Source organism: Hoplias malabaricus, chromosome 1 (assembly GCF_029633855.1).
Source record: "Hoplias malabaricus isolate fHopMal1 chromosome 1, fHopMal1.hap1, whole genome shotgun sequence".
NCBI lineage: Eukaryota > Metazoa > Chordata > Actinopteri > Characiformes > Erythrinidae > Hoplias > Hoplias malabaricus.
The window spans coordinates 43634035-43647772 of record NC_089800.1 but is presented as its reverse complement, the minus strand read 5'-3'; the positions used below and the strand labels follow the sequence as shown (position 1 = coordinate 43647772).

The following is a 13738-nucleotide window of genomic DNA, read 5'->3' as shown; positions in this document are numbered from 1 at the left end:
ATTAATAAAGCAACATCCTCATCTTTTATTTTTTAAAGCTTTTCTATATTTGGAGGTCGCTCCACCATCCAAAAGCCTCCAGATGCTGTGGCTCTGCCAGTGATGCCCCCATCATGCTAACTGACTGCAGGGCTAGTAAATAGTAAGGAAGCATCCTCAGGGTTTTATTTTTAGCAAACATCACCTTTAAGGCTAGAAAAACAGCCTGATTTATACCATTGAAGTGTGTGTGTGTGTGTGTGTGTGTGTTTAAGTGCATTTATGCTAGGTTTGGGCATCTCAGGTCAAGGGTTTTACATTCAAAATGGAAATACATGCACATTGTACAGAGAACACACATTTCATATTGTATTGTTATTTTTACAGTGTGTTTAAGTCAGAAAATAAATATGAATTGCTCCAGGAAATTTGCAGAAAAACATAGTTATGCCTGATTCCTGCAGATGCCCTGAGCAGGGGTAATTCAACTTTTACCTACATTTGTGTGTATGTAACTGTGTAACTGCCTGTGTCCATCTGAACTAATACTGTACATGTGGTATAAAAGCCCAGTGGCTCAGTCCACTACTGACTTTCATATTGCGCTTCTGCCTTAATTAGATCTGCTGATGAGCTTGGTGGAGATGGGGCTGTGGAGACACCAGGCTCAGCCGGCCTCTCTCTCTCCTCCCTCGCCTCACCTCACAGTTCTGTATCTCAGAACAGAGTCAGGGAGTTCTCAGCCATTAGTGCACCATTAGGACTTGCGCTGTCATTTCCTAACCGGAGCCGTAAAACTTTGGTGCTGTGATTTATCAGCCCTAATATGCCTGATCAGCCTCAGCTCATTAAGGCCCATGTGGAGTGTGAGATGCACTTCACAATACTAATTCACACTGATTGAGTGTATGACATTACAGTTAGATCTTCATAAAGGCTCTGCTGCAGCAGGAAATTGGCCCTTGGGCACTTTTCAAACTTGCCTATTACAAACTGAATATTTGAAAAGTTTTACTCTTTACATCTTAGTAAGTTTCAAACAGTTAAATCTATATTCCAATAACATTTAAAGGCAACACTCATGTTTATAAACAAAAAACACTTTTTATACAATTCTAAGGACGTTTCCTCACCATTTGCTGCTCTCCATGCAGTTTGCTTGCTTGTAAACCTGTGTAAACCTGTGCTTTTGAAGCCCTGGAATCTTTAACTGATCAACTGGTGTCTCTCTCCAGTATGCTAAGCTATCTCTCTCTGCATAAGGCAGAGAAAAAGCATCTGGAGCTGTTTAGACAATAAAGAGACTTCCAAACATTGAAAAGCATGAACAAAGATGAGGATATTGCTCCATAGGTGGGTAATATTGAATTATTTTTGCTGTAGATGGTAATTCAAACATTGAATAAAAACATACAGACAAGTTCAATTTCAGGCACATACAACCAACATTTTTTTTCCTCAAACATACCGTTCCAACTTAAAAGACAAACAAACAAGAGAACAGCATTTCCCTACAACTGTAGACATTGCTTTAATATACTGTAGGTTTAACAGAAACTACACTGCAGAATACTATAACATTAATGCTGCTCATATCCATTGTTTCAGGAGAAAGGCTTTCAGCTTTTCAAAGACATTTGCAAAGATATTTTGCATGCCTCCAAAGTTCAGCCTTAGATGTTGGTTATGTTTTCTGCATATCATGTTTCAAGTTGATCTAAGATGCATTTATCATCTTATTACAATCGCACTGTGTTAAAATGGACAGAACACCCTGCCCAAGTGTTTAATTTTGCCCTGTCCAAAAGTTAAATAGTACCTTTTCTGCAGTGCTGAACCTGGAGTAGCAAACACATGGCTCTGTTCTCCCTAGTACAGGTCAGTGAAGCATCACAATGATTTTGAAGCTTCAATTTTAAGGTAAAAATATTACAGTGTTCTCTAAGAAGTTCAGTGTGTATCTGATTATCTACCAGGTCTTGCATAATTATTATCTTTATAAAAACAAGTGACATATATATTGTCTACATTGACTGGAAAAAAGAAAATGAATGAAGGGTGGACTTTTGAGCATTAATACACTCCATAAAAATGAATGTGCCAAAATATTCTCTAGAGTAGAAGAAATACTTTGGATTACCTAAAATAAATTTTAGTTTTGGAATTGTGAGGAGCATTTTATACTGACAGGGTACTGACAGGGCGGCATGGTGGCGCATCAGGTAGTGTTGCAGTCACACAGGTCCAGAGTCCTGGGGTTGGAGGTTTGAGTCCCGCTCCAGGTGACTATTAGGGTTTTTTGATGTGTTCTCCCTGTGTCTGTGTGGGTTTCCTCTGGGTGCTCCTGTTTCCTCCCATGGTCCAAAAACATGCTGGTAGGTGGATTGGCGACTCAAAAAGTATCCATAGGTGTGAGTGGGTGAATGAATGTGTGAGTGTGTGTCGCCCTATTGTGTGTTGAATGTATATAGATACACTTACAGTTGGACAGAAAATGCAAAAGTGAAATATGTTTTATTAATAAATAACTAGATGGATAAAATAAAAAACACAATATAACCCCCCCACCCCAACTGCCATCTGCCTGCCATCTGCATTATTACTGTTCAAAAAATAAAAATGTATTCCAAATCCATTCAAAAAAGGAGTTGACCTTCCAAAATAAAGCTGAATAGCAGTTTATGAAGCTTAAAAAAAAGTAATGCAGAGAATTTTCCTAGAATCTTAAATACAAGCACTGAACATTTTATACAACTTTATATTTATGTGTGTATGTGCATGTATTTGTTTGCTGTTTGTGCATGAGTGTGGGCATGGTTATATATATATATGTGTATGTATGTGTGTATGTATGTGTGTATGTGTGTATGTGTGTGTGTGTGTGTGTGTGTGTGTGTGTACATGAACAAGAGTGTTGGCGTACAAAATCACACAAGCAAGCAGGCAGCCCACCAGGCACAGAGGCTTTATGTAAACACAGAAATGAGAATGTTCTGCATCCTGCTCAGTTTACTCCAACTGGTCATCCAACACACCAGCCCCTAGTTGTGACTGTGGGCTCCAAAGGTGGGAAAATGACTGAGAGCTTAAGCTCGGTGGTTGGAAGCATTAGTGTTACATGTGGTGCTGTGTTTGGGAAAGGGGCAGTTAACATGCTGTGGCCCCAAGGGAAAGCACTTAGTCTGCACTTAGATGATTCATCTGATCCACACGAGCAACACCAGCACTGTATGTTGTTGTTCATTAAGCATGGACACCGGTAGAGTGAGTGTTTTCGGTGGGGATGAGAATTTTCATGTGGCACAAATCCAGTTAACTGTATACTCTGAGTGCAACAATCTCAGTACAGTATCAAATGTAAAACTCTTATCTCTTATGTCTTTAGTGGAAACCACTGTCAGTGACCAGTGGTGGACAAAGTACACAAACCATGTTCTTGAGTTAAAGTACAGGTACTCAAGGTAAAATATTACTCCAGGAAAACTAGAAGTCCTCGTTGTAGATCTCCACTTGAGTAAAAGTACAAAATTATTTACCTTCAAATGCACTTAAGTACCAAAAGTAAAAGTACCATGACATATTATGGCTGTAATGTCCTATTATAATTTCTGTTCTCCTCCTCTAGACTCCTGTCTGTTTTTCACACTTTAGATTTTGCTCCTAAAAGTGAAAATGAGAGGTGGAGAGTCTTAAAGCAGTGTTGCACACCCAGCAATAAAGTGCTATTACCATCATAAAACTTACTTCGGTTTTCCCAAACGCTGTGCATGATGTGGTACAGGCAGAGCCTTTAGTCTTCCAGGATATCAATAGCATTCATCATGTGAGCAGACGACAAGCAGGCTTTAGCAGGCTTTAGCTGACTATGGCAGCAGATGTAAAACTTTCATTTCGTCTATTCCATTGTTTTTGTGATTTATCCAGTGTACTCATCTCTTGATTAGTTATTCTGTGTGCATGGCTGGCTACTGTATTGCCTGAGTGGTAATAAGATTCCATAGGTGACAGTGGTATGAAAATCCTTTGTTTGTTAATGTTGAGCTGGGTTTTGTTTACCCTCAGGAGCTGGGGCTCTGCAGCAGAAGCTGTGGAAATAGCAGGTTGTTTGCCCTCCTCTCCCCTACTAAAATATTTACCAGAGCTCTGGCACCATCCAGTAAATCCTGTTGCCAATGGTAATTGCATTCTGGGCCCCCATCACTTCTCTTTGTCTGGGCACCTGCCTTACAAAAGCCACCCATGTGGCCTCAGTGTGTCTCAGAGAGAACGAAATGGGAAGCAATTACTCACACAAAAAATGAAATCCCCCTGTACCTCTGCAGTCCATTAAAAGTGAAGCCCTCAGAGATTACTGGGGGATGAACTGTAGATTGTAGAGTAAGCATTGCTGTGATTAACAATTTTTTTAAGCATTTGGAAATAATGAGTCTGATGTCTACATTTTCTCATTCTCCTCCAGGTTCAATCGAGGCATGCCTTGGACATATGCTAAAGCGTCGGGCTGCAGGCTTCCTTCGCAGTGATAAGATTGCTGCCCTCTTCACTAAAATCGGCAAGGTGAACGTCACAGCCGGAGAGGTGTGCTGCAAGGTCCAGGAGCAGCTGCAGCAGCAGACTGAGATCACCAGGTCTGGACCTGTTAACTGCAAATCTTAAAGCCCCATGAGTTGAAGTTTGCCTGACTGACAGTGGAGAGGAGCGGCTCTGCCATTGTTCTTTCATTTAGCCGTGCTTATTAGGCTTCCCTGATCTGAAGTGATATTAGTGAATGTTGATGGCTTATAACTATGCAGGAAATTATGAAAAACAGAGGAGGAAGCAGATAATATCAGGGCTGTGTGTGGAGATTAGTCAGCAATGGCTGTTTGGTGGGCCTCTCAGCTGTCTGCCGCTGTGCTTTAAGTGAGAGATGGTTTGCGTAGATGTACTGAGGCTCCACTTGGCTCCTTATTTGCCCATTAATTCTCCATTAGCAAAGCCACATGGCCTGCGCACGCTCTAGCACTGAGTGTTTCTAATGGCAAGAGTCTCTTGTCGACTCTGATGCCATAAGGGAGTGGTACACGCAGCCTTTCCCTCCTGTGTGCATCTGCAGTCTCGCTCATCTTACAAAGCTTTGAAACTCACACCCACACTGCCCTAACACAGACTGCCACAGTCACATGTTTCTGTTGATGTGTGTGTGCGTGTGTGTGTGAGTGTGTGTTCATTCCATCCCTTTCCATTCCACTGAACCCCCATTTGCTCAGTTATTCTCGTTGCCATGGCAACTTTGGGGCGTCATCATAGCTAGAGCAACCGGCAACTTTCTAGTTATTGAATACCTCGGTGACAGTGATTAAGAGCTCAAACTGAATTCAGAATGAAAAGTTATTATGAAGAATACCAGGGGTTTAATAAAGGAACTCCTCATAATTGCAAGAGCAATATTGTACCACACTCAGGCTTCATTGCTTTCTTGATTTGCTTGTGTTCTTTCTTCTACGCTGCCTCTCGAAGGCCTGAAATGTAATTTGGATGCCTCAGCCAATAGGAGCCACTCATCGGTGCCCCATCCCGCAGCAAGGGCCAGATCTAATTTGCCACATCCGTTTTAGGTTGAAATTGTGTTAGCTGGATGTTGCTCAGAGATGAGTGAGGTGGGGCTTTGACAGGAGAACAGATGTCATACTCCAAACCAGGTCACTCTTCGATCATGATAATGGCATGTTAAAGGAGATGAAGGGTTTTTGCAGATTCTGGTGCATACTATGGTAGTTGCATGCGCTTTTATAGTTTTGGATCTTTCTACATGTTGCTATTGTCATTCATTTATTCATTCATTCCTTTTATTTAACCGCTTTGTTGTAGTGAGTCCAGAGACTACTTGGAATAACAGCGCAAGACAGGAACATGGGGTGCCAGGGCACATCACAGGGCACCACACACTCACACATTCACTCATGCTGTAACAGCTATATAAACTTATGTGAATGTCCAATCCACCTACCAGCATATGTTTTTGGACTGTGGAAGGAAACCAGAGAAGCTGGAGGAAACTCATACAGACACAGGAAGAACATACCACACTCCTCACAATCAGTGAACCAAGGCAGTGTTTGAACACACAGCCACAGGACCCTGGAGCTGTGACAGCAACACCGCCTGTTGCATAACCATGCAATACAGTACAGTGCACCGTACAGTATATTTCCCCTAGGGCAGCATGGTGGCGCAACAGGTAGTGTCACTGTCACACAGCTCCAATGTCCTGGGGTTGGGCGTTCGAGTCCTGCTCTGGGTGACTGTCTGTGAGGAGTTTGTGTTCTCCCCGTGTCTGCACGGGTTTCCTCCAGGTGCTCTGGTTTCCTCCCACGATCCAAAAACACACGTTGGTAGGTGGATTGGCGACTCAAAAGTGTCCATAGGTGAGTTTGTTAGTGAATGTGTGTCGCTCTGTGAAGGACTGGTGCGCCCAGGAAGGTGTGTTCCTGCCTTGCGGCCAGTGATTCCAGACCCATTGCGAACCTGAACTGGTTACGCAGTTACAGACAATGAATAAATGAATGAATGAATGGATATTTCCCCTATAATTTACACCCTTGTTAAGAACTATAACAATATTAATGCTTCCTGTGTGAAATATAATTTTGTTTTAAGTTGCTAGTGTGCAATAACAAGAGACGAGAGGAAGCGAACCATTTCACAACACTGATAGCTGGAGTTAATTAAATATTATTTAAAAACTGCTCCCAATGTTAATAAAATAATACAAATTTCCATTCAAATTCATTCTATATTTTCTAAAGAAAAGATCTGCAGCACTTCCTTAAAAAAAAAAAAAAAAAACTTGGTGTTCACTGCCTTAGTCTTCACTGCCTGTTGCTCCCAAAGTCTGCATCAGCCACGTAAACAGTTCTCTGGAATGGTATTGCTACCCATGCCAAACATTATCCTGCTCGATGCAGAATCCAACAGTAAATCGCAATAACAACTGCATATCTCAAGCAGCTATCTCAGGAGCTGGGATTTATTTGCTTGTTTACTTTAAATGGGCCGAATAATCGGAGCCAACATTCACTCACACCCAGCTTGACTGGCAGACCCCTATGAGATCAATGCTAATAGCGGTTTGCGGAGATGGAGTTGAGGCAGTGGTGCGAGCAGTTGGCTTGTCTGTCTCTGGGCTGGCTTTAGGTGGCCCAGGAGGCAGATTGATGGCTTATTGGCTCAGATCAGTGATGAGCTCCATCATCCGGTTGGCCAAAATGGCCCCCACAACTTCTAGCCAGCTGTCTCGGAACTCCACAGTTTTATGCTTGGTGCCTTGGAAGGAAAGACAGCCAACTTGGATGTGAACTTAGGCCTGTTACAATCATGAACTTTCAACTGATGATTAATTATCATAGATATTTTTGATTAACAGTGTTTTAGTTGAGTACAAGTTTAAAGGAACCCTAAGATAAGATTTGATATTTTTGCTCATGGGCAGTCAAATTTTTCTTTCTCCAGGACATAACCAGTTCAGTGCAGGGCCATGCTTCAATGAAGTGAAGTCTTGTAACCCTTACAGTGAACTAATTGCTATTAGCATTTTTTTCACGTGCAGTTGACACAATGTTATTCAGAAACTGTATGGTATGGTCCATTTTATGGCTGTCTAAACTCATCAGAAATTATTCCAGGCATTTGAGAAAAATAATGTAATGTTTACAATTACAGGTAAGAAGACTATATATATTTTGACCCCCAGATTTAATGTTTTTTTACTTCTTTTTGGAGGGTGTCCAAGCCTTAAGTTTGTCACACACCCCAGTCACCCATATAATTCAAACTCTGCTCTCAACATGGTATAGTTGCCTTAAATAACTTGATTTACATACATTTTGTGCTCCACTTCTTGTAATACAATGGCTGTGAAATGTCTAACTGCTATAGAACATGTGGTGAACTAGAGGTGGCCTTACATAATTAGTCCTCTCAAATAACTGAGGTATGGTTATAATGTAGTATTTTGATAGGTAGCTAGGCTTTATTTATTTATTGTGTTTTCTATTGTGTAGTGTCAACGTGCTGAGGTTTCTAATGCAAATGTTCTCACTGACTCACTCTCAACATCAGGTTATGTTACTGCCCCCTTTTAAGCATCAGGCTCAAATAAAATGCCCATAACCCCAAGAGCTTGGTCAAATGTTCCTGTAATTACATTTAAGTTAAGAAGGATGGCACTAGGTGTTACACAGTCAGGGGATTTAAAGTATGATATCCGGCTATGGCAGTCACAGGATTACTCAGTCTTTTATCTAAGGAACCTGGCCTTTTGAGCTGAATCTTACCAGATGACACATTCCATGTGTAAGTGTGTAATCTCCACTGGCTGAATAGCATGTGAGGAAGAAGTGGCTGTGTGTGAATGTGTCGTGACTACCACAAGCCAGCCTGGCCCGCAGTAGATGAACCGAGCCTTTTGAACACTGTAGCTCCCCTGGGGGTTTGCTGTGAGGAAAAGTACAAAAGATTACATCTGCAGAAAGATAACCGACCATCAGGCAGAGTGTTAACCAAGATAACCATTTTCTATTCCATCTGTAGTCTGTTTAGGCCTAAAGATTTGTGTGAATGCACACATGCAGAAGATGATAACAAACACAAGTCTGAAGGTTTAGCTAGATTGCTTTTTATGTCATAACACATTTAAAAAACATTGGGTGATTACCATACAGATAATCATACAGTACTGCCAATGTCAGCCACCAAATTTCATGTGTTAAATTGTCAAATCAGCCTTTAAGTACAAGTCATTCATTACACAGAGAACTAAATTTGGAACCGTTTGGCGGTGACCAGAGGTCCCCTACGACTGAGTTTTAGGCCCATGGCATTGAAAAAAAAAATAATAAAAATAAGATTCAGAGAATAAAGTCAGAATTCTGAGAATAAATTCAGAATAATTCTGAGAATAATCCCGGAATAAATTGCTGCATGTTTGCGGCAGACACACCCATAGTGTAATTAAGGAATCCGGTGTGTTGCTGAAGTCATACTATGGTATAGATTTTAGGAATAAATACCCAGTTCCCTGCCACATCAGTACCAGATTGAGATTAGCATTTAAACCCTGAATCAGTGCAAGAACCCATTTATTCAGAAGAGGGAATGTAGTTTTACAGGATACAATTAATGATCACGAAAACAATCGATCCACAGCGTGTGGAACTCCAGCGTGCCCACAAGGTTCCATCATGTTAAGGCTCATGGACTTGTACAATAATCTAAAGCCTTATGCATCGCAGTCAGGGGCTGCACTGATGGGGTTTAGGGAAAGGGTTGTGTGGATGCATTTAATAAATAATCCTGTTCATTTCACTGACTGCTTCTTTCACAACTCACTCTTTGTCACAGACTGTGAGCCTGTCTGTCTACATATTATAATAAATAATTGCCTAAAACAGTGAGGGTGGCACATTGGTGTAGCAGGTCACACAGCTCCAGTCACCTGGAGGTTGTAGGTTCGATTCCCACTGCAGGTGACTGTCTTTGAGGAGTTGGTGTGTTCTCCTGGTGTCCGTGTGGTTTTCCTCCCACAGTCCAAAAACATACGTTGGTAGGTGGATTGGTGACTCAAAAGTGTCCGTAGGTGTGAGTGTGTGACTGAATGTGTGAGTGTGTGTGTTGCCCTGTGAAGGACTGGCGCCCCCTCCAGGGTGTATCCTCCCGCCTTGCGCCCAATGATTCCAGGTAGGCTCTGGACCCAACGCGATGCTGAACTGGATAAACCGTTACAGAAAATGAATGAATGAATTTAAATATTCTGATTTTATTCTCTGAATCTATATATATATATATATATATATATATATCATTTTTTTCCCAAAGCCGTGGCCCTAAAACTGCACCGTAGTCCTCTTTTTTCCCTGTACAAATACTCTTTTTGGGACCTAAAAAATGCATGTTCAAGTGTTCGAGAGGTCAGAGAGTTGAGAGCTGAACTGGGACACACTCGCGCCACTTCAGCTCTGTAGGTCCACCATCCACTGCAGCGAGCAGCTCAGTGATTTACTGGAGCCTCAACCAGAAATGTGTTGAACGCTGTTGAGGTAATATTTATCACAGTATCTTCTTTATGTGTGGAGAATGTTTCTGTGACCCAGTCTTTTATTTTCTACTGTATATTTATAGTTATCTTGTCTGTCCCTATAACAACACGAATACATGGACACATCTCACCATTACTGATTTTCTGATGAGTAAATTACATCTGCTCAGCTTTTTGTTAAACTTTACATGAAAATTCACTAAATCTCTGGAATATTAAAGCCAGAACACCAGAGTCAGGTGTTACTCAATATAAACAAGTTTGTGAATTTGTTACAGCACCCTTTTATCAGTCAGACCCTTATAGAAATATAAGTCAGTAATAAATATCTAGTTCCCAGTGATGCCCTGTTCCTTTATCAAGTACAGATTACTTGGTTGATAAAATGTTAAGGTGCTTTGTTTTAGAAATGTTCACTTAAATGTTAAAATATTATCTTGTATCTTTCTTGTAAATGAGTTGCTTTAATGTCATCTCAACACGGTGCTTCAGTTTTGTAGCTTTGTATGAACAGAAAATAACAGCTTTCCATGATCATCCACACACTGTCAGCAACTGACAAGATAAACAGTTTTTATAGTTTGTTATTATTTGTTATTATTGTGAACAAAGACATTGATATAATGCACGAAACTTCTCCAGACCTTACAATGACAAGGGTATGTATTTTGGGCTTTCCTGTTTTTGAAATACCAGAAACACTTCTGTGCCAATGACTATATGGCTAATGGTGGTCCGGCTAACTAAACCAAGCTTGTCTAGTTTCTCTTTGCTCTTCTTTCTTTTTCTCCTGGTCCAGATAATCCCGAACACATTAAATGAACTGTGAAGATGCTCACTCATTTGTTCAGAGAACACCAGCAGATTATTTGTTTGATTTACAAATGTTCTGCTTTTTTGTCTATGTACTTTTCTCAGTAAAGGCATCTTGACCCATAATCTTCACAAAGTGGAAGGATGGGCAGAAAAATCTTGCAGATTTTTTTAAAATCTGAGTTTGAATTTATTTTGAGAGATTTATTTAACTACTGTTTATCTGATGTTTTTTATTATTAATAGGGTATTCTCTATCTTTTAATATGTTTTAGTTCTACTTTTGGAAACTCCAAGAATAGTGTAATAACTCTTTTGGCTTTAGATTAAATACATAACGAGTAGAATTCTACTTATACACTACAAAACACATATGAATAAAATTATCAGTATTGTTCTATATGACAGTCAACATAATCATATATTATAGTTCCATTGGGCATCACTGATGTAAATGTGCATTATTCTAAGATTTGAATAATGTTTTCATTAAAAGTTTATAACTGTATGATACATATCTGTGTGCGGATCTTGTCTTCAGGAGGGCACAGAGCACAGGCCCGGAGCCCCTCCGTAGGCAAGGATCCACTGCAGGTCGAGGCCCCCAGCCATTGTCAGCTCAAGCTATCAAGCACATCTGGGTCCGGACTGCCCTCTTCGAGAAGGTCCTGGACAAAATCGTGCAGTATGTTGTGGACAATTCAAGGTGAGGAAGAACCTGGCTGTGTGCTCCTACCTCATTTCGGCAACGTGGAGCTTCTTCTCTTCATCTGTTCATAAAAAAAGCTTTAGTTGCTGGCACACCTTTCTGCATTTGAATAGTGCATTGCTTTTTAAATATGTAAAGATATATAAAGAATGCACCCTTGCTTTATCTCTGTCTCTGCAGTAAGTATTATGAGAGGGAAGCCCTGATGCATGACTCAGTGCTCGGCCCAATCCTCGCAGCGCTACTGGGTGAGTATTTCTAAATGTGGTCTAAGATTAATGATGCATAGAATTAAACCACATAATTATTCTTCATTTATTACATGCATTAATTAATTATTACTCATATTCTGCAGGAGTTAATGGTTTTTCATGTGCTGATTTCTAAAATGTTACCTTGGTAACACTTATTTAATGGCTGCCTGCATATGGACATGCAAAAACATTGAAAGATATGTTTATAAAACTATACTTGAACATATGGTATTAATCCAGAGATGATCTGTGTTATGAAGTAAATAACACTATATTGGCATAAAGTGTCTTAAACTAACACAAATGATATTTGTTTATTGATTTGAAGCATAATTTCTATGCAGTATACAGTGGGATTTTGTGCAAAATGTAATTAAAAAATAATCATAATCAAAAAATAATTCATTATCGTGGACAGTACAAAGAAAATGACTTGCATTCTTTGTTCATTTGAACTCTTTTACAAATCTCTCACAAAGCTTGGCACAAAATTGTGAACCACAATTTACTACAATCAAGTTGGTCATTACAAACACTGGAAATCAATTTGTGTACCTACATCAGTTACACAAATGTTCAAGGGGCTTAAAAATTAAAGTTTATTGTTTTTATATTATTTTAAACAAAATGCAACTTCTTTTTTTGTAATGGAGTTGTAAATTAAGGCAGAAGCCTGCTTAAGAAGGCTACATCGCAGTTCTGTGCATTTCCACTCCAGTTAACATATGTTATGGTGTATGAAATGTATCAAAATGTCCTTATAAAATTGATATGGGGCTCTTTACTATGCCCCTGATTTCATTTATTATTATTATTATTATTATTATTATTATTATTATTGTTATTATTATTATTACAGTTTAATTATTTTAGAACATTACCATGTAACTCAGCTATAAATGGAAATTTGACACCCATGGAAATACAGTGTTATTCACTTATGTTAATTTATGACATATTGTGATTACTGGTATAAGACTACAAATATTCAATTATAACTATGTAATCAATGCTTATGCATATTAATAGCCATCCATAATTTGTGAGTGTGTCATGAAGGCCCAATGTTAGTAGGCGTTAAATCTTAGGGATGTGTGTTGAAGTACTGATGTAGCAATACAATGATTTACTCTAAATTTCATGGCTATAAATTGAGGATATGAGAATTATATCAATGAGCATACACTGGATTATATATGATACTATATATTTTATATTTAATTCTTTCAAGCTCATCACAAACACTAATATTAAACAACCCTCAAAATCTTTTCAGATTTAATTTGTATATGTTCTAAATTAACCTGTATTTAACCATAATTATTTTTATCAATTATCATACCTCATCAAAGTTGGGCCCTGTGCTCTGGAGTACACTAAGCTGAAGACATCCGACCATTTCTGGACAGACCCTTCAGCCAATGAACTCGTCCAGAGGCATCGTATCCATGGAGCCCACAGGGGCCAAGAGGCCTCACCCAGCCGCAGGCCTGCTCTGGGGGTGAGAGAGAGAGGGAAGCTTGAAACATAGTCCTGGAGAAGGAGTTGTGTGGGAGTGGAATATTTTTATATTTACAGTGTACACAGTGAATTTATATGTTGTGTAACATTTTCCAAACTGTCATGTCTTTCTCTCAGATCCGGAAGAGGCAGTCTAGTGGGAGCATATCTGAAGATAAATTTGCAGCTTCAGCGAGGGAGTATGTGGAGTCTCTTCATCAGAATTCACGCGTACATCTTCTTTACGGAAAGAACAATGTACTCGTTCAACCGGTGAGGCAACACACACACACACACACACACACACACACACACACATGCACATTGAATGAAGTCACATTGTCATTTTAATCACAGTGTTTATTGTGTTCACTGAGCCAGTCAATCAGATTAGATGGTGTCCCATGT

At 39.7% G+C, this 13738-nt stretch overlaps 1 protein-coding gene across 2 annotated transcripts in view; it reads left to right on the top strand.

Annotated features, from left to right (window-relative positions):
- The window catches only part of sgsm2 (small G protein signaling modulator 2), a 74590-nt gene that overhangs the window by 32414 nt on the left and 28438 nt on the right, over window positions 1–13738 (top strand). For both annotated transcript variants that reach the window (XM_066663343.1, XM_066663334.1), the window contains exons 3-7: window positions 4439–4607; window positions 11409–11573; window positions 11757–11824; window positions 13183–13331; window positions 13469–13603. In XM_066663343.1, the coding sequence (XP_066519440.1) occupies window positions 4439–4607; window positions 11409–11573; window positions 11757–11824; window positions 13183–13331; window positions 13469–13603 (686 nt within the window). The remainder of the gene's footprint in view (window positions 1–4438; window positions 4608–11408; window positions 11574–11756; window positions 11825–13182; window positions 13332–13468; window positions 13604–13738) is intronic.